The sequence below is a fragment of the Ahaetulla prasina genome, chromosome 1 (assembly GCF_028640845.1).
Source record: "Ahaetulla prasina isolate Xishuangbanna chromosome 1, ASM2864084v1, whole genome shotgun sequence".
In the NCBI taxonomy this organism is placed as follows: domain Eukaryota; kingdom Metazoa; phylum Chordata; class Lepidosauria; order Squamata; family Colubridae; genus Ahaetulla; species Ahaetulla prasina.
Genome location: NC_080539.1, coordinates 129,637,296 through 129,659,753, shown reverse-complemented (window position 1 = coordinate 129,659,753; position 22,458 = coordinate 129,637,296). Strand labels below are relative to the sequence as shown.

At 40.5% G+C, this 22,458-nt stretch overlaps 1 protein-coding gene across 1 annotated transcript in view; it reads right to left on the bottom strand.

The window, feature by feature from the left end:
• Nucleotides 1-22,458, bottom strand: part of ME1 (malic enzyme 1) — a 127,274-nt gene that overhangs the window by 17,040 nt on the left and 87,776 nt on the right. Inside the window, exons 7-9 of the mRNA XM_058175780.1 lie at nucleotides 12,892-13,001; nucleotides 10,455-10,552; nucleotides 1,497-1,610 (exon numbers count right to left, since the gene is read on the bottom strand). Coding sequence (XP_058031763.1) covers nucleotides 1,497-1,610; nucleotides 10,455-10,552; nucleotides 12,892-13,001 — 322 coding nt within the window. The remainder of the gene's footprint in view (nucleotides 1-1,496; nucleotides 1,611-10,454; nucleotides 10,553-12,891; nucleotides 13,002-22,458) is intronic.

Genomic DNA, 22,458 nt, shown 5'->3' with positions numbered 1-22,458 from the left:
GATTCATAGTGCCATTTCCTTAGGGAAAAGGATTGAGGTAAAGGAATTAGAGCAGATGTGCTGTCACTTGACAATGTTTTCCCACCTTATCTTCTTAGACTAACCCTAAACTAGACACCTCTAAACTTTCAAACCCCCCTCTCCTTATTTGCTTTCCTGTTCCTTTGTTCTAGATTCTAAGCACCCTTGGGATTTGTATGCTGCTTACAGAATTCCTGCCAATTATTTTAGTCACTCATATCAAGCTATAACATAGGGCCCTTCTTTGCCCCTTCCACTTGAAACCTCCTTTTCTGTTCCCAGTACTTCATTGCCCAATTTAAATCACAAACTCTCTAAGAAATGGTAAAAACAAACAAACTTTGAACTATAGATGCTAATAGATGGACACAGTATTGAATACAATGATCTTGCAGTACCCTTTCCTTACAGTAATCTTGCGTGAGTAACAGCGATTACAATAAATCCTTTTGCATATCTCAGTTACCCAGAGTGCTGTTAAGGAAATCTTCTTGATAGAAATCAAATATATAATAATCTTCCCATTTGATAAGGCCCCATGAAAATCTATCCCATTCAAAGTTTCATTTTTCTCAACCCAACAGCTATGCACTCCCAACTCAGCAATATACACTTTCATGCAGATAACAGTGACATAAATCATTATTCATCATATGAAGTTATTAAGAGAAGCACGGAAATCCAAGAGGAATTCTAAGTTTATGTTGTGTTTCCAGTACAACCTACTGTAAGGGAAAAGACAAATAAATCAGGTAACATTTTCTTTTGAGGATGGAAATGCTAATTTGAATAAATTATTACTTTAAACTCCCTTTATTATTTTAGTATTTGAGATATACATGTGTTTTGTCTTAGCTCTGTCCAGCATATGGAAGAAATGTGGTAAGAATGCCTTGTCAGGTCTCTGAGCCACTCTGAACGTCTAACCACTGCTGATATCATAATAAACCACAGCATGCAGGGCATGGTCTCTGCTCTTATTGCTATGCAATAAAAGTTATTTGAGGCAACACAGCTGAAGTTTATGTAGAGGTCTGGCATAGGTAAAGGAAAACATCAGCAGGAAATTATCTTTTACATCAGCATTTCTTTGCTTATTTAAATAAACAATTTTAGGTTCATTACAAACATAAGATATTCATGATGTGTATGCATATATGTATTTGTTTATATATATATATGTATTTATCTATACACATATGTATAGATATTTAAATCTGAAGTTGCAATAGGAATTTAAATACTTCCTTAGTTTTTCAAAGAAACTTACCACATTCTCAATGGCAATATTATTATTCCAATGGATTATTATTATTATCCAATTCTTAGGGATAGTATCCAATTGTAATTTAAGTGTACAGGGAAAAATATACTAGCTTTAAGAGTATGTTGCCTCTGTTATTATTATTATTCAATATACCTAGAAAAGTTTAAATCATAATGTGTGTTTGTAATAGAAAGGGAAATGCTATTACCTTTACAATTAATCCTTTTGAATCAACCATCCAGATCTTTTTTATGGCTTCTTTTTTAGGTGTCCCTTCCTTTTCCATGCCCATAATGAGAAGATTGGCTATGCCCATAGCTGCCTGATGAGAAAAGGAAGAATTAATGTACAGATAATAGAGTATAACAGTGATGGCGAACCTTTTCAGCACTGGTCAGTTGGTCTTTGGGTTTCCGGTATGTTTTCTGAGGTTTTCGCGGGTGTTTGTATGTAGGTCTTTGGTTATTCGGGTTTTCTCCCACGTAAAATTGGAAGTGTCTTGGCGATGTTTCGCCGAAGTCTCATTCATCATCGTATTAGCCATTTCAAACCCCTCTAATCCATACATGCAGCAGACTGACACTCACTATGAAGATGTAGCACGACCATGAACATGAAGCCAAACAACAGCAATGCAACTCACCAGCTCAAATCCCCTTGCAACTCAGACTAATCTGAGCACAACCAAGCCCCCACCCAAACAGGACACACCCACAGCCAATCAGAGCACAAAAAAACCCCATCCAATCAGAGCACAACCAAGCTCCCACCCAAGTTCAAACCCCCACTAGCAGTTAAAAAGGAAGAAACAGCTGCAATCACACATTGCTCCCAAAAGCACGAAGCTGAAGCCTGAAGATGACGAATGAAACTTCGTCGAAACGTCGCCAAGACACTTCCAATTTTACGTGGGAGAAAACCCGAATAACCAAAGACCTACATATATATATATATATTTATACATGTGCAAATATATTTATTTTTATATGAAAATTAAAACATCACTTCTTTTTAATGCTTATGCACCACTCTGAGTTGTTATATTTTCATTTCTGTGCAAATCACATACCCATTAGACACAACAATATTCACAGACATTTTGATTTTTAAAAATGTTCATTATCAAAACAAGCCAGAGAAGTAGCTCATCTATCTGGCGGCACGTACATACAATCTCCATAATAGCCTTTAATTTAACCTTTTCTTCTTCCCATTTCAGATTACAGAGATCAACAAAAGATGAACTGTTTAATAAAACCAGTACTACACCAGCAAGCCATCTAATTGTTAAGGTTAGGACATTTCTATCCATCATCTCTTTGGCTTTCAAATCTACCCCCATTCAGTTTGGACAACACAGGCTGTGCAATTTTTTAAAAATGAAATGACTTAGTGATACATTAGAATTGGTCATCATGCCCTTTGAAATCTGCTCTGCCTGAAAACTTGAGTTGGCCACTTTGATTCTTTGCAGTTCACAGCAGAATGAATATGCTTATTTGGTCACCTTAGGAAAAAAAATGACTTTAAAATAATCAGACTTTGAGTTTTTACTTCAGAATTGAAAGGGATTATTTAAATAACGAGACTAAACAAGGCATTATTTCTGAGTTAACATCTGTACCTATTTTATATGGTCTTGCAACATCTACAAATGCTGACATTACCCTTTTTTTGTATTGTATAACCTCAATAAAAATCTTCTGGCACAAAGTATTAGTTATTTTTGTACATCTGATTTATTTTGACTCTGACAGTTTCAGAATATACATAAAACATCTCATGACCCAAGTTTCACAAATTATGAAGAATTTATCCCTGTTTATTCATTAATCAGACAAAACTTCTACATCTGCATATAAACAATGAGGTTCAAAATCCCATTACTAATTACTTTTTGCATCTACATCTTGCATTTTTATGAGCTTAAAGCACTATACTAGAGGTCACTTTTCATTTGCTTCTCAACAATGACCCAGAGAAGTCATTTGAGCTGAAAAACTGATAATCTCCATGTTTGAATTGAACCTGGTTCTCCCAAGTCCTGGTTTGAAAATCTAACCACTATATTACATAGTCTGTTGTTGTCATCCCTTATACAGAGTTTACTCACAATCAAAGGGGGGAAAGAAATGGGACAGAATATTTCTGCTGATGCAGATATGTAGATAGTATACCTTATATTGAGGTTTATTTATTTATTTAAGGCAGGAAACATATCCAACACCTTCCTCCTCAAAACAACAACCCTGTGAAGTGGATTGGGTCTAAAGAGAATGATTGGCCCAAAGTCACCCAGCTGGTTTTCATGGCTAAGGTGGGACTTGAACTCATGACCTCTCACTTTCTAGCCTGATGCCTTAACCACTAGACCAAACTGGCTCTCATACGTAGCCAATTTTGACTTCCAGTAAAAGAGGAATCCTTCAGTTACCTGACAAAAACTCAAAGCCACTCAAACATAAAAGCATAAATATATGCTTCCATGGCTAGACTGGGATTTGTTTTCCTGTGCACACACTGAAATTTCAGCTTGATAGTACAAATTCCTCAGGATGTGGGGAATAAACTGAAAAGGTTTTTTATTTAAACAAAAAATAATGCACTGAGGATCTAATTGTGGTGTCAATAACAAATGGCCTGCATTGGTATGACTACAAATGCATTTCAACCATTTAGGCTCCCTGACATTGTTGTATTTTAACATATTTATGTATTGCATCTTGTCTGCATGGAATTCAAATAAGATTTTTATCTAGATTCTGACTAGTCACTGACTTAATTCGGTTCAGAAAGGCCACTGGATTCAATCTGGCTGAGCTGATTTACTAAAAATATATCTGCCCAGCCAGCAGCACCAAAGGAGGAGTAGGGTGCAGGAATCAAAACCAGCAAGTCAGAATCTTACAATGTAAGCCTCACCATTTTTTATGCCCAGTGACGTCAGACAGGGTGGAGTCAGGAAATGGACATTGGTCCTACCTGAATGTCCTTTCTCTGTTGGCGGGACCAGCAGCCAGGCATGGGGAGTGACTCGGTCTGTATCCAATGGGATCGAGTCTGCTAGTTGAAAAGCACCTCCTCCTCCTGGTGCCTTCCAGCTTTCGGACGAGGATGATGCGGCAGACCGACGCACTGAGCTGTAAAACAGGAACTGCAAGAATATGCTATTATGCCCTCCCCCCCCCCCGGCATATGACCATGAGAGCCCGAATGACCTCTATAGAAGACAGGAACCGGGCGTTCAGGGAGGGGCTGGCTGCTGGTCCCGCCAACAGAGAAAGGACATTCAGGTAGGACCAATGTCCATTCTCCAGCAGGGCGGGACCAGCAGCCAGGCATGGGACATACCAAAGCAAGTCCTATCGGGAGGATCCGCCCGGTCCGGGTTAGAACCCCTTCTAGGACCCTTTGGAGAACCCTGCGGCGACGCCGCATCAGCAGATGCATAGGAATCGATCTTGTAATGGCGTATGAATGGATTCGGAGAAGACCATGTGGCTGCTTTGCAGATTTCCTCTAACGGAGCCTGAGTGGCCCACGCAGCTGAAGTAGCCGCTTCTAGTAGAATGCGCAGTGATGCGACTTGGAACAGGAATTCCCTGAATCTGATATGCTCTGGCAATGCATGCCTTAAGCCATCTACCGATGGTAGAGGAAGATACCTTAAGGCCGATGGTGGTTGGTTGAAAGGACACAAGAGAGCCTCCGTCCTCCTGAGAGAGGCGGCACGCTTGATATAAATACGGAGGGCTCTCCGGACATCTAGGGTATGCCAGGACCTTTCCAGCCGGTGTACGGATCTGGAGAAAAGTCGGGAAGAATGAGCTCTTGTGATCTATGGAACAGTGAGTTAACTTTAGGCAGGAAGGTAGGATCTAGCCGGAGGACCACCCTATCTGAGTGAAAAACGCAGAGATCCGCCCTGGTGGAAAGGGCAGCAAGTTCAGAAATTCTGCGAGCTGAAGTAATGGCTACTAGAAAGGCCACCTTATATGTCAAATATTGCAGGCCACACTCCCGCAAAGGTTCGAAAGGGGCCCTTGGTGAGGATGTTAGAACCTTCGTGAGGTCCCAAGATGGATACCTGTGGACTACCGGAGGACAAAGGTTGGTTGCTCCCCTCAGAAATTGACGGATGAGGGGCCGGTGGGCTAGGGAGCGTTTAGCACCGCAAGTTAAAATAGAAGAGAGAGCAGCTACCTGTCGTCGAAGCGTGTTCGCTGCCAAACCTTGTTCCAATCCGTGTTGAAGGAAGATCAGGATAGTGATCGTAGAAGCGTTGGTAGGGTCTATGTTCTTGCTTGAACACCAGGTGTAGAAGGTGCGCCACGTCGAGCCGTAGATGCGAATGGTGGAACTACGACGAGACGCCTGGATGGTGTTGGCGACGTTGGCAGGTACATGTCTCTTCCTCAGGAGGCTCCGCTCAAGCGCCAGGCGGTCAGCTTGAACCACTGAGGGTCCGGATGAGTCAGCTGCCCTTGGCTGAGCGAGATCTTGGTCTGAGGAAGTTTCCACGGGGGAGCCACTGAGAGAGCCACCAGGTCCGCAAACCACGGGCGCCGAGGCCAGTGTGGAGCCAGCAAGATGAGTTCCGCCTGTTCCCTCAGCATCTTCCTGATAACCTTGGGTATTGTCGGAATGGGAGGGAAGGCATAAAGGAGGCCGGGGGGCCAAGGGCTGCGCAGGGCGTCTATGCCCTCCGCCCCCTGGACTGGGTACCTTGAGAAGAACCGATCCAGTTGACGATTGTCTCGAGTGGCAAAGAGGTCTACCAGCGGGTTCCCGAAGCGGAGTGTGATCTCGAGGAACATATCCGGATTCAGTCGCCACTCCCCCTGGTCGACTGAGACTCGGCTGAGCCAGTCGGCCTGTGTGTTTGCCACCCCTGATATATGAGAGGCCCGTATGGACCTCAGGTGAGCCTCCGCCCAGAGACCCAGTTGCACTGCCTCTTGCAAGAGAGGCTGAGAATGGGTTCCCCCCAGGCGGTTCACATGAGCCTTTGCGGCCACATTGTCCGTTAATACTAGAATGTCTTGATTGAGAACAATGTCCTGGAACGATAGTAAGGCCAGATGAATGGCCCTGAGTTCTAACCAGTTTATGTTGTGGGTCAGGTCCCTTGGGGACCACTGACCCTGAGCCATGTTTGATCCCAGATGGGCGCCCCAGCCATGAAGACTGGCATCTGTTGTCAAGATTAGGCGTTGGGGTTCCCTGAACTCTCTGCCCTTTGACAGGGCTGGGGAGATCCACCATAAAAGAGTGTCTGACTTGTTGTGGAAGTTGGACAAGTATTGGTGACGTAGCTGTGTGTGCCTTTTGATAGGGGAGTAGAAACCACTGCAGTGTCCTGCAGTGGAGACGAGCCCAAGGTACAATGCCGATGCAGGAGACCAGTTTCCCCAAGAGTTGGGAAAGGGTCTTTAAAGGAATAAGGCGTCTCTTGGTTACCCCCCTGACTAGATTCTGTAAATTGGTGAGACGCTCCTGTGACAGATAGACCCGGCCCTCTATCGTGTCTATGATGGCCCCTAAGTGTTGGATTCGATTCGTAGGATGTAAGTGACTTTTGGCCTTGTTGATCGAGAAGCCGTGGGCTTCTAGAACCTGAATGGTTGTGGACAAATCCGCTGCCGCCAGGGTCTCTGATCGAGATTGAATAAGGAGATCGTCCAGATAAGCCTGGATTCTGATTGGAATAGCCGGAGATGCGCTGTGAGGCGGCCATTAGCTTTGAGAAGACCCTGGGGCCGAGGAGAGCCCGAATGGAAGGGCACAATATTGGTAATGGAGACCCCCGTGGCAGAAGCGGAGGAATCGTCTGTGAGCCGGAAGGATAGGGACGTGTAAGTATGCCTCCGTCAGGTCTACTGACGTGAGGAAGTCCCCCTCCCTGATGCTCTCCAAGATGGACTGGAGTGACTGCATCTTGAACCGCCTGTAGACTATGTGGCGGTTCAGAGCCTTCAGGTCGAGGATTGCTCTCCATCCCCCCGAGGGCTTTGGAACTATGAACAGTCGGGAGTAAAACCCCCGACCGTGCTGATCTCGTGGCACCGTTTGGATGGCCTGAATTGAGAGAAGATGTTTTATGGCCGATGCCACGAGCAGCCGTTTTGCAAGATAACGGGCACCTGACGAAATGGCCGGGGGTGGAGAGGAATTCCAGGATAGACCGAACCTGATTGTCTCCTGACCCAGGAGTCCGAGGTGGACTCCTCCCATTGGCTGGCGAAGAGCGCCAGTCTGCCCCAATGGGAGGGACGGGCAAGCAGTCAACGTGAGCGCCTGAATGGGCGACCTCTCCCCGAAGGGCCGCTTGAAGGAACCCTCTGACCTTGACCTGCCTGTCTATCCTGCCTATCCTGTCTACCCTGTCTGGGGAGAAGGGTCTTTGGGTTCTGGAGTTTCCAAAGTTAGAATCAGCCGCTCTGAAGGGACGAAAATATGGGGTTGGTCTGGAGTCTGAGCAGCGGGACATGCTTGGAAGGATTTTGCGCTTGTCCTTGGTCTCTATAAGTAAAGGATCCAAGGCTGCTCCAAAGAGTGAGGTCCCCGAATAAGGGGCTGAGGCCAACCTCCATTTGTTTTTGGCGTCGGCTTGCCAACGCCTAAGCCAGAGAAGGCGGCGTGAGGATACTGTGGAACCAATCGATTTGGCAGCAAATCGAGAAGCATTCAGGGTGGCATCGGCTGAGTATTCGATGGCAGCTTTAATCTTGTGTAAGTCCTGATGTGACCGGAGTCAGTGACTGGTAAACGGTCCCGCAACTGTTTTAACCATAAAGGGCCGCTCTATTAAAGAAAGAGGCCGAGGAAGAGGCCCTAACGGCCCAGGCAGCCGCCTGATGACTCTTAATCAGGGTTTGTTCGGCCCGTTTGTCTTCCGGGCGAAGGGTTTCCTCTGGAGGACCTGTGACCACAGATGGCCCTGCTAATGCAACTACTGGGGCATCAACTGTGGGGATTTGCAGTAATTTAAGGAAGTTAGGTTCCAAATTATACAAGCGACGGTCCAAGGCATTAGGATTAGGACCAGTTATAGGAGTGTTCCATTGCCTATCGACTACTTCCACAAAGAGCTTGGGGGCAGGCACCTCTTCTGACTCGACCACGGAACTGAAAACAAGTCCATGGGTGGATCAGTGGTCTCTGAGGTGGGAATTGGGGCGGTCGGGCCACTCCCAGCCGGGTAGTGACCTTGGCCTTGTGTAGCAAAGACCGAAATAATTGTGGGTTGAAGAGACCCACAAAGGAGGGTTGGTCTGGAACCAAATCCTCATCCTCAGAGAGGTTCTCATCCCTAAGGTCCCCTTCATCCCCCAGTGAGGCCCGAGATGGAGAATGAGCCTGGAAATCTTCAGCTTGAGGTGTGGAGTAGTCCTGCACCAAATCGTGACTAGTTTGGGATGCTACATATTCTGAAACCCATGAATGGGTTCTTGTCTGCCTGGAAGCAGTAATACCCCTCTGAACAGCAGCTGCAATCATTTCTGCCATAACTGCAGGGTCATTAGCCACTGGGGCAACTGCCTGGTGACTCACAGGCCCCATTGGAATAGTGGCACTAGAAGGAACCTCTGCTGACTCAAGTACTGGCGGGGCTGCAGGTAAAACCTCCATTTCAGATACAGAAATAGGACAGAATAAATCAGAATTGGGCAGAGGTTGGGATGAGTCTACAGATATATCAGGAGATAAAGTTAATGGAGCCCCAGGAGACTGCACAGGAGGCTGAACTGGTAAGGAGGTGGATTGCTGTTCCTGTATAGTATCAGCAGATTCCCTCACTGCCCTAGCAATGGCCCTATCCATAGCCTTCTGGCGTTGTAGGGCCTTCTTTTCAGAAGTCTTAGAAATAGCCTTTTGGGGCTTAGAAATGGAGGATTGAAGTGTCTCTGACCTTGTGGGTGCATGAGAGCTCGAAGCACTAGGCCCTGGGCTTGGACTGGTCTGATGTTGCTTCCTTTTACTAGGCCGGACTGGAGGAACGGCGGCCATCTTGAAAGGCCTAACCGATAGTTAGGCCTCAACCCCACGTGGACAAGGCCTGGATGCGAGGCCTATGAGCCTTTAGAGGCCCAAGCCAAGGCCTATTACAGAAATGACCTAGGACAAATTATAATTAAATTACCATTTAAATAAAAATTCAGTGGGGAAATTTTTCCATTCTCTAGGGCCTACTAGGTATTTTTGCCACGTGGCTAGTAAAACCGGAGGTGGCTAAAAGGGTAATCATACTCACAGACTGAAGGCCTCAGTGAGTGGCCGGAGAGCCAGTCGAAGATCGATGCAGAGGCCCTGCTGAGTCACCAAGCGATCGGGAATGAAGCCCGGGAGCGCCCACGAAGATCCGGTGACTGGAAAATAGGCCCATCAATGGCCTGATTAAAGACGCCCCAGAGCTCAGGTAAGGGCAGGCTGGCCGGCCTAGACCCTTTTATGGGTAGGCCGAGGCGATCGGGAAGCACCCGGGAGCGCCCAAACTTAATATTAATTAAAGCCGCCACGCGGCTGTGTTTTAAATTCGGCAGCCGCTGAATTTGCCAGCCACGGGGAGGCGTAATTGAGGCCTAACAGCCTCCCCGTTCTTCCAGCAGCTTCTTATGCTGTCCCCAGCGGTATCGGGCTGAATCGCCCTTTCTCGCTGGGGAGGGGGAGAGCTCACCTACAATGGGAGCCTCAACCCCTATACCAGCAGCTGGGAAGGAATAAATAGGGCTGAATCGCCCTCCTAATTACTTAAGAAAAGCTTACTTTGGGAAGAATTCAAAGGGAAGCAGCTCCGAAGTGCGTCTGTTCCCAATCAGATCGAGTCTGAAAGCTGGAAGGCACCAGGAGGAGGAGGTGCTTTTCAACTAGCAGACTCGATCCCATTGGATACAGACCGAGTCACTCCCCATGCCTGGCTGCTGGTCCCGCCCTGCTGGAGAAGCATCTTGTCCATTTGAACTACACAGCCACACAATTCTAATCTAAGGTCATTTAAGCCATGGAGATCCACTAATTGCTGTCCCTAAGCAGCAGACGATCAATAAATAGGCAAACAGCGAATTAAATAAATAAATATCTGGCCAAACTAGAAATATGGCACAGAAACACCTCTTTTGTCAGAAAAGTGGCATAGCAATGGGAAAAAAAGAATAGATAAACAAACCTCTCCTGCTCCCTGAAAGAGTACTGTATGATCAGACAGTTTATTTTGAGTTATCTGGAGTGCAGCAAGGAGACCAGCAACAGCTACAGATGCTGTTCCTGAAACAGAATAAGAAATAATTGTATTAAATTGAAATAACAGGTCATGTCCATTGATAACCAATCATGCATCTTTTAGGTGAACTTTAAAAACAGAATTTGTCCTGGATGTTGTTTTTTTAATCTTCTAATGTTAAACTGAAATACACACAAGTGCTCATTCCAGGTTTCCTCCCCACACCCCCAAAAAATCTGCAGTAAAGTTACATTGCACATGTATGCATTGCACATTTCACATCTATGTGAAAAAGAATCCTACGGAAGCCCAGGTCTGTAAATATAATTTAAACCACGAGGTCCAATCCCCTGTCTAGCACAGGAAATCTAAAGCATTTTATGCTTTCTCATTTTAGATCAAGTTCACCCCACCAGCCCTACAATCAGAAGAAGGTTCAAGAAGGCACACCAATTTGCCTTATATTTATTAGATAATTATTGAAATAGGAAGAAAAGGCTAGAGATTTAAAATAGTAATGAATATAGCTAGTGGAAAACTACATAGAAAAAATAATTAGGAAATAATTAAGGCAGAAAATAATAGTAATTCTCCTTAGATACACTATCTTATAGTAAAAACAGTGGAGGACACCATGTCCGAATGATAAATTGTGAAGCTACTACTCCTTTTCAAGTAAGCGTTCATCTCTCTCCTCACCCTTATTCAATTGCATCAAATGAAAGGTGTATTATGATAATACTTTAAATAACACCCGCCAGGAACACAGTTCACTATACATAGGAATGGTAAATGTGATATTATTTGTCCATAAAAGAAAATATTTTGTTACGCAATGTATTAAAAAGATCAGTGGAGATTTGAACAATGAAGCTGCTGAACAAAACAAGGCTATTCAATATTACGAAATTTCACCAACATAAGAAAAGGCTGTCATAAAGCATCAAACACCATGCACTGAAAATTGCCATTTTCCTGCAGAACTTCAGCATTTTGAAGTTGGAAGAGTTTGGGATTCTCAATGAGATGGACTTAATGAGATTTAGGAATACAAATTCCTCACGTATATATGTATGTATGTATGTATGTATGTATGTATGTATGTATGTATGTATGTATAAAATGTTAAGCAATGATAATGGGAGATTGATTGATCATATGCCATCAAATCAGTGTTGATTTTTAGCAACTGTATGGACAGATTTATTCCATGACAATCTATCTCTAACCTGGTCCTTTGGGTCTGAATCCATCAACTTTTTTTTTCTTTTTCTCCCTCTTTCCCAGCATTAGAACCTTTTCCAGAAAGCTGGATCTTTATACAATGTGTCTGAAGTAGGATAATTTAAGCCTAGTACCTCAAATGGGAACTCAAGTGGTTGATATGTTCAATGGGTTTTATTTCTTGGCTTTCCATGGTATTCTAAGAAGTTTTTTCCAACACCCATGTTCAAAGGATACTCTCCCTATTCTGCTTCTTCAAAGTCTACTTTTTGCTTTCATGGAATGTCACAGGAAATACCATTGGTTGCACTATTTTAAACTTTGTAGGTAAATGTGACTTAATAATATCGTATTTTATCTAATGATCTTTGATCTCCAAAAAAATGAATTAGCAGAATTGACAGTCAATAATTCTTGCATGCACATGCAAGAATTAGGTAAAGGTAAAGGTTCCCCTCGCACATATGTGCTAGTCGTTCCCGACTCTAGGGGGCAGTGCTCATTTCCGTTTCAAAGCCGAAGAGCCAGTGCTGTCCAAAGACATCTCCATGGTCATGGAGCCGGCATGACTAAATGCCAAAGGCGCATGGAACACATTTACCTTCCCACCAAAGGTGGTCCCTATTCTTCTACTTGCATGTTTTACATGCTTTCGAACTGCTAGGTTGGAAGAAGCTGGGAGAAGTAACAGGAGCTCACCCCGTTATGCGGCACTAGGGATTCGAACTGCTGAACTGCCGACCTTTTGATCAACAAGCTCATCGTCTTAGCCACTGAGCCACCATGTCCCTTATGCAAGAGTCGGGAACGACTAGCACATATGTGCGAGGGAACCTTTGCCTTTTAAAAGCTGTATTCAATTACTAAAGGAGGTTTGCTGGAAGTCCACAGATGCCTCATGGCAAATAAACCAGGGAAGCATCTTTAGTTCCTTCTCAGGAGAGCTGAAATGTGACAATAGGACAGCAAAGATCAACCTGTGTGTCTCTTCAGTGCAGGAAATCCACAAAGGGCTTGGACACTTTACCCCTATCATTATGTGGATCTACAAGCACATGCTGTAATGGGTTGCCTGGATGTGAGACAGAGTTTTTATAAATAGTTAAGTTATTAAATCATATTGTCCTCTGCTAAACAGAGATTAGAAATATTTCATTACCTTGAATGTCATCATTGAAAGTGCAGTATAAGTTGCGATATTTATTCAGAAGACGGAATGCGTTTTGGTTGGCAAAATCCTCAAATTGAATGAGGCAGTTTCTGCCATACCTAAGGATACAAAACATTATATACTTAAAATGACAACGGTAAAATTAAATTGCATTAATAGTATATGATTGGTCCTTTGATATGTTTTCAATTCCATGTCATCATGCTTACTGTGAGCAAAAGACTTGGCATTAAACAGATTTAGATGCTTAATTGTTATTTTAAATTCATCCATTTTAATGCAAAACTGAAGCAGTGAATTATATGGCCTTTTACTAACTAGAAGCTATCCATGCATGGATAATTTTATGGGCATTTACTCCTGTATATAAAAATAGCAGACTCCTTGTGCTGAAAGGAATTACTTTGCTATTTCTTCAAAAGAGGAATAAGAACAACTCAGGTTTTGAATTTCCACAGCACAAGAAAATTATTGTAGAGTAACAGACTGGGACAGATTTTGTTTTATATGTTTCATACAAAATGTTACCTGTTTTAAAGTGATCGTGAAAACTTTTCTATAAAGCTTGTAAAAGTCATTGTCGGCATTCTAAGCAAGCAATGGTGTCTGCAAAGGGAAGTCAAAAAATATAAAAAAAAATTCTACCCCTATTCATATGATCAAGGTCTTCCTCTTTCATACATGTATTATTTCCAGATAATTTCTCTTTCAGAAGCTACTAGAACTAAGATAGCTAAGGAAAGGTCTGTTGATTATATAATACAGTAGCATTATTTCTATCAATTTTATGAATTTTTTTTTTTGCAAACTAATAACTTAACTCTTGTACAGATTAATCTAGTGCGTAGGGCTTCTACATTAATTTACTAAATAAAAAAGTACAAAAGACTACATTCAAGGTTTGTTTCAGTCAACGGCTAAAATTAGAATTTTCAATAAAATCAACATAAGGAATACTACAACTTAGTCAAATTTTCATAAAATTTCATATAGGACTTATGAGATCATTTTAGCAGTATAGAGCAAAATATCATAATTTATTTTTCAGGTTCATTTAATGAAATGTAACTACCAAATAATGATGTTAGCAAAAAAATTTGCTAATAAATATTTATAGCACAAACTTGAAAGTGTCAAACCAAAAATAGTAAAAGCATTTCAAAATATGAAATGTGCTCTTACATTGTACTGTTATTTGAGGTTGTGAAGGATGGAAAACCTTCCCTATCTCAATTAAAATGCCTTTTAATAGAATATAATGTGATTTTTTAAAATAAAGGTCTAGAATAAAAACTGAATTCAGAGTTATTAGATAAAAACTGAATTAAAAATGTTAATAGCAATTCTGCAAGGAATCTGATTCCATTTTGGAATGTATCCTTATGTAAATTCTCTAAAAGTAATTCCACTTAAATTAAATAGATATTGTTCGCCTATGCATGTAACCTTACATGCATCAAATTATGACTTATTTGCTGGTATTGTATTTGGAAATCCCATGGGAAAATATGTAGGGACAAATGCCATTGGAGTATTTATCTGACATAAAGAGTTACCAACTTGATCAAACATGAATGCTTGTTTGAAGGCACACAAAGTTTTATCAAATCAATATTTTTCTTCAAGATTTCATGTAGAAATCCATCTGTGATTCTATGTGAAGTCTCAAAAGCAAACGAACAAAACATAGCTTGAAAGATACTTAATGTGTTATTCCCTAACACACAGGAGTAACTTTAGGCCTGGTCATTTCAACAATTTAGTGAAGCTACTGTGATTATCACATTTCACTAAACCTTGTAGCTTATTGAATTGAAAAGGTTATTCCCCTCTTTATGTTTTTACTGTCTTTTGCTAAACAGTTATTCCATCTGATGCTCAAAGCTTTCATTTCAGCAGCCTTCCGGCATTTGATCCTGTTGAGTTGAGTTCAGGTTCAGGTTCCTGTTTTGTCATCATCATCATCCTATCTTTTTCTTTGAATTTGTCTGAAATTTACTCAAATTGAGCATTTGAAACCGGGTGACAGTCTAGGAAATTTTGTTACAGACTAGCCACATGAGTCAGAAAACATCTGGATTCCCTGATCTTCACTGCTTCTTACTCATAATTACTGCTGCCCACTTTCCCATCTGGTCTTGTGGTTGCCTCCTTCCTTCAGCTCCAGTGAGAATCCCACATATCCAATTTATGCTTTCATTAAAATAAAAAAATTAAAAAGGCAACCAAGTTTGAATGGGATGTTGTTATGGTTGCCATTCCTACTTTCTAGATTCCTAGCATCTCAGTAATACAAATCCATTTAATATCTCCTTTTTGATGTCCCACTTTTTTTAGGGCACAGGTGTCATTCATCTATTTCTTTTGTTCTTTAGATTCTAGACTTTCATTGTATTGACCATCCATTGACCACCAAAAAGGGATAGATTTATTAAGAAAAAATATCAACAGATCTCTGATCTATCAAGCTCATACTGGCAGCAATGTTCTGAAATTCATGCAGTGATTCAGGCAAGATTTCACACGTGCAACACTACGTATGATCCTTTAACAGGAAATATGTTTGGAGCAGGAAACTTTTATTCTCAACAAGATTTTTCCAGGGCACCTGCACAGCAGAAAGCAGTAGGTGGAAGAAAGCTCCATTGGGAAATGTTAGCAAAACTGTTCACACTTCTTTGCATCAGGACAAAATTACATCCCACACAGTTATGAGGGTAGGCAGTTCAAAATTTAAGATTAGGGACTTTAAATGCAGTACACTATGTGGTTTGAATAATAATGCATCTGTTGCATAGGATTAAAAAGCTCTGAAAGGGAGCATTTTATATTTTTTGCTTAGGAAACCCAATACCTACTGCACAGCAGCAGCCAGCACATTATGGCCAAGTGTTGCAGTCCATATGTGTGAGAAAAACATGTGGATGTTCATTTCAACAGCCCCAATTTGGAGCAGGAATTTGTCTTTTGTGCATATGCTCTCCGTATATATAAAAAGACAAGATACACTCGTCAAGAGCACAAGGCACAACACCCAGTGACAGGATGGCAGTCTGGATTTAGCTATGATTACGTATTGCAAATTGTATTTAATGATGTTTATTTTGCCACCTACATTATGAGGCCCAATTGCTGGTCCAATTTTGAACCATCATTTCATTAATCTGCAATAATCCTATCAACCCTTTTTATACTATACTAGAGATGTGCTATGTTCCTTCTTGCTTCAAACGCTCTACCATCATCCCAGTGCCGAAGAAGCCCACCATCAAGGAACTGAATGACTACAAACCAATTGCTTTAACATCTGTAGTCACGAAAACCTTTGAAAGGCTAGTGCTTTCCTACTTGAAAACCATCACGGATCCACTGTTAGACCCCTTGCAATTTGCATACCGAGTAAATAGATAATGCTGTTAATATGGCTCTGCACTACATCCTACAACATCTTGAGTCTCCAAAGACCTATGCAAGGGTCCTCTTTGTAGACTTTAGTTCAGCATTCAATACCGTCATTCCAGACACTCTTCTAACTAAGCTAAACCAGCTACAGGTACCAGAACAGATCACAAGCTTCCTAACGAACAGGAAGCAGCAGGTGAAGCTAAGCAAGATCACATCAAATACCTGTACAATTAGCACAGGGGCCCCCCAAGGCTGTGTGCTCTCCCCACTTCTCTTCTCTCTGTATACCAATGACTGCATCTCCAATGATCCATCTGTTAAGCTACTGAAGTTCGCAGATGACACAACAGTGATTGGTCTCATTCGAGACAATGACGAATCCGCATATAGACGAGAGGTCGAACGACTAGCCTTGTGGTGCAACCAAAACAATCTGGAACTGAACACACTCAAAACCGTAGAAATGGTGGTAGACTTTAGGAGAAACCCTTCCATACTTCCACCTCTCACAATACTAGACAACACAGTATCAACAGTAGAAACCTTCAAATTTCTAGGTTCTATCATATCGCAAGATCTCAAATGGACAGCTAACATCAAAAACATCATTAAAAAAGGACAACAAAGAATGTTCTTTCTGCGCCAACTCAGTAAGCTCAAACTGCCCAAGGAGCTGCTGATTCAGTTCTACAGAGGAATTATTGAGTCTGTCATTTGCATCTCTATAACTGTCTGGTTCGGTTCTGCAACCCAACAAGAAAGACACAGACTTCAGAGGATAATTAGAACTGCAGAAAAAATAATTACTACCAACCTGCCTTCCATTGAGGACCTATATACTGCACAAAGCAAGAAGAGGGCCGTGAAAATATTTACAGATCCCTCACATCCAGGACATAAACTGTTTCAACTCCTACCCTCAAAACGACGCTATAGAGCACTGCACACCAGAACAACTAGACACAAGAACAGTTTTTTCCCAAACGCCATCACTCTGCTAAACAAATAATTCCCTCAACACTGTCAAACTATTTACTAAATCTGCACTACTATTAATCTTTTCATTGTTCCCATCATCAATCTCTTTCCACTTATGACTGTATGACTGTAACTTTGTTGCTGGCAATCCTTATGATTTATATCGATATATTGACCATCATTTGTGTTGTAAATGTTGTACCTTGATGAACGTAACTTTTCTTTTATGTACACTGAGAGCATATGCACCAAGACAAATTCCTTGTGTGTCCAATCACACTTGGCCAATAAAAAATTCTATTCTATTCTATTTATCCCTTATTGACTATGATGCTGAAAGCAGAGAGAGCAATTTTAGCTTAAGGAAAAGATTGAAATAAGCAACATATGTTCTTTAGACATAACATGATTTTCAGAAAACACATTTTTGCTAAGAGAACCCTTGGTTTTTTCCAGGCCAGAAACTTCTACAATTAGTTTATCATCTTTTGAACAAAGAAAGCATTTAATAGTAACATATTGTCTATAAATACATTAAAAAAAAACATTCATTTATGAGAATGCATATGTTGCCTGAACCTGCCCTTGAATGCTAGAGAAGGGTAATTTTCATACATTCGCTCTGCAGCATCAATGGAAATTAAATATGATAACACACCTTGCTGGCCAGAATTCTCAAAATGACACTTGTGCATTTTACAGTATTCCCACAACCATCTTGAAAACACGCTGTTTTAAACATTCCAACAATTATTTCAAAGATAAATAAGCTGTGATTACATTTAATTAAAAAAACCTAAATTAGTGCATAACCGACAGAAATTATGCATATGCACTTTTCCCGTTCAGATCTGCACAGTCAGAAAAGGCATGGCAGAAACAGATGTAAGGTTGTCAGAATCAATTCTGAGATAAGACCATTTGAAATAACTGGTAAAGAAATAAAGCTCTTAAAACGTTACACTGTGTTTCTAAATCAGGCATATTAGTTATTAGTTCAAATACATCCCTCTTACTTGGTTTCTTAATGATTTTTCTGATGAGAGAACTATGATTGTTTTGAGATTTGTAAAATATTCCTTTGAATTCCCCAGTCCACTATGAATAGACAACTCATGCGTGTTTTCCTCCCCTGAGATGACAATAGAGGAAACTGACTTGTGCTGGTTCAAATTGCTATTATTCAGCTTTACTTTATTTCTGGACAAACCCTTGCACTTTGATTGGCTGCTACATTTAAGTAAGAATGCCTCTTCACCTCTGTCAATGATAGCCATTCTGCTGCAATCTAATTTTTGCTGCATATACTGTTAGCAATGATACTTCACCAGCACAGCTGTTATAACATTTGCCTGACACACGGAACGTATTCAAAACCTGGCAGAAATAATCATAATTCCCTGTTTCTGCTGGGTTTTTGTGCTTTCCTCCCTGTAATAAAGTCACCAGGTTGAGGGCTCCATTTCATCGGCTCTCCAATCGTCTCAGATAGAAGGGTCATAAAGCCAAAATGGACTCACTTTTTAGACTCAAACCTGAAGTGCTGAACTGCCCTAATAAATATATTATACTGTTTACTGCAAAAGTGCAGCCAGATCTGTGGATCTTGATAAAGTTCTGCTGAAAACTGAAAATCAGCAGTATGACTAACATTTTAAACTGAATGACGTTAGGCCTTCTATGGCCTATAAGGACATCTTTGCAAATTAGAACTCTTAAGAGACAATAGGCAAGAACTGTCTATTAAAACAGAGTAATATGTTCTCTCTATTTCAAAACAAACAAAATCGAAATGGATAGCAGTATGTCATGCTGCCTTAAAAGGTTTACCTTTATGAAAGTATACAGATTTCAACCTTATTTTAATTTTTGCAATGTGTAACTTTTTGATAAATATATTCACATACTACAGTCTGGAAAGATGGGCCGTAATTGTATCGGTCTATTCAGAAAATTTTGCCCCAAGGAACTGAATCCACAAAAACATTGGAAATGCATTCTGACTAGTGAATGTAAAACTCATTTGATGTTGTTCAAACAGAACCATTTCCCCGATATTCAACTCTGTGTCTCATACTTTATGATTTTTCAATGCAAAACTAAGGCTTCTGCCAATTTCATATTGCTGAAATTCTTGGGACTCAGAAAGTACTTAAGCATACCTTTAATTTCTGGCCTCAAACGAATTAGGCTATGATCATTAAGTATTATACGATACTGTTCACCAGCAGATTAAGAACCTATAATTTTAGTATAGCACATTTAGACACTCTAATAAAGTCAAACTTCAATTTTGGAAGTCAGGATGTACTTTGGGCACTTTTTATGTCTTTTCTTCTCTTTTCTTTGATTAAGTATTGTGTATTTCTATCAGTATTATCTTTGTGTTTTGTTCTGCTGTTTTCCCTTTTATGTTATTAATTAAAACACAATAGGTTTTTTTTTAAAGAAAATAACTTGAATTTATGGTAAAATGTTCCTGAGATTACTTTATTGGACAGTGAAACACCAACTCATGCAAAGTTCATACCATATGCTTCTAGAAAAATAAGAATATGTAAAATTCTGAATTCTGACTTTATTAAATCTTCCTTGAGGAAAGCCAATAAAACTTTTCTCCCCAACAGAGGTAAAAAAGACTAAAAAGAATATGTATCATTCATTATAATTAAATAGGAGTTATCTGATAAAGGAATGTTTGGATGTTACCCAACTAGGTAACATCATCAATGCTAGAAGGAAAAAGGGCTTGGTCTCTGTTTATATACTAGTGGCTTGCCCCATCAGTGTTGCTGGGAGTGTTTTTGATGGAACCACGTCCTGATGATGTTACCTAGTTGGGTAATGAAATGTCTGCAAGCTCAGAGACCACCAAAGACTCCATAGTTCAAACGTGAACTACCAAGATTTGTTTTGATTGATAAAGGATAAGGTGGTGGGACAGGGAGAGACACTCTTTTTAAGACTGTCTTGCAACCTCACCGATACAGAAAGAGGAGACTACTGGGGTTTTTACTTCCTGGCATAAAATCCTTAGATAACACAATAGATACTCATATTTAAAAATGCATCAATCTTTCAAATGCCCATTTAGTGTTTTAAATTATATATCTTCCAACATTTTAACATTTAAAGTTAGCAGGCTTATTTTAAATATTTATGACAAAAGGAAATGTCAGTCGAGTTTAAGAGATATAATTAACTTCTTCTTGTAAGATACAGTACTACAATCACATGTCCTTTGAATTGTTAGGCTCATGTTATTCCTGAAAGAATGCAGAAAATAAAGGTAATGGGGAAAAATAATTTTTAGAAATTCTGGATGCCTTCAGCAAATTTATGTTAAAGACACCTAGTAACAATATAATAATATGTTTTATGCAAGGGGTACAGAAATAATTCTTGGTATTAGGAAGTGGCAACCAAGAAACCAGAAGAAAGGAATTGTTCATTGGGGCATAGCTCATATATTTGACAAAAATGATTCTTTTTAAATGAGTTCAGTATAGTGACATTAAAAGATTACATTAAAACAAACTACAGGTAGTCCTCAACTTACAAACACAACTGAGCCCAAAATTTCCATTGCTAAGTGAATGAGTTTCGCTTCATTTTATGAGCTTTCTTGCCACAAATCACTCAGTTGTTAAGTTAATAATATGAATCTGGTTTCCCCATTGATTTTGCTTGTCAGAAGGTCGCAAATGGTAATCTCATGACCAGGGGACACTGCAACCATCATAGGTAGATACACGTCAATTGCCAAGCATCCAAATTTTGATCAGATGACCATGGGGATGCTACAACAGTCGTAAGGGTGAAAAATAGTCATAAGGTACTTTTTTCAGTGCTGTTGTAACTTTGAATGGTCACTAAATGAATGATTGTAAGTTGAAGATCACCTGTAAAACATTTTTGAGATGTTACTTTCAGTGGTGGGATTCAAAAAAATTTACTACCGGTTCTGTGGGTATGGCTTGGTGGGTGTGGCTTGGTGGGCATGGCAGGAGAAGGATACTGTAAAATCTCCATTCCCACCCCACTCCAAAGGAAGGTTACTGCAAAATCCCCATTTCCTCCCAATCAGCTGGGACTCGGGAGGCAGAGAATAGATGGGGGCGGGGCCAGTCAGAGATGGTATTTCCCGGTTCTCCAAACTACTCAAAATTTCTGCTACCGGTTCTCCAGAACTGGTCAGAATCTGCTGAATACCACCTCTGGTTACTTTGTATTATCCTCTTTGATATCTATAGGAGAAAAAGCACTTCTTCACAGAGCAAGAAAGAAGCAGAAGCACTTCTTTGCGTAGGAAGTGGTTCAAGCTGACTCAGAGCAACAGTAGAGTTGTGTATGTGTGTTTTTCAGTATCTTAAAATATTTAAATTATAAACAGATGGCTGGTGGGAAGCAACCTAGCCTTCTTTTTCTCACATGAAGTGCATTAATCACTAACTAAAGATAACATTTTGCTGGGTTATTTATATGGAGCTAGTAACATTATTTCAATTCAGCAAGATTCTGGGCCACGTCATATATAAAAACAATCATTTTCAGATCATTGGAACTATGCCTTTCTTGTTTTGCACATTTTTCACTGCCTCATGTCTGAAAGTAACAAGTAGCAAGTTAGAATCAACATCTAGTCAATATATTTTTCAGTCCCTGATAAATCACTGGATTAAACTGACTGATGTTAAAGAATGCCATTATTCTGTTGTGGATAATAAATATTACTTTTATCCCCCTCTAAAGGAACCTACAAAAAAATACACTGTTTAAGATTTCATGCCAAATTATGAGCCACTATTGTTATGATGCAAGATTTATAACTAACTACAAAAAGACAGGAAACAAATCTGTCGATTCTTATTCTACACAAATCTGTAATCTACAAAGAGACTACCAGACTGATCACTAAATAGCTTCTAAGATTCTTCACAAATCACTAACTCAGAATTGGTCACCTTAAAAAGATTTTGGATGCCCCTTAAATTTATTTTTAATGTGAATCAATTATGAAAGGGTTACTAGAGTAAAGACAATTCACTCATTACTTGCAACAGAAAATGCAAACTCTTGCATTTCTGCCAACTTTGTCTTTTGCCAACTACAAGTATAAAAATACAATGTAAAACTTTATCAAAGCCACAAAACCACTTTATCAAAACCACA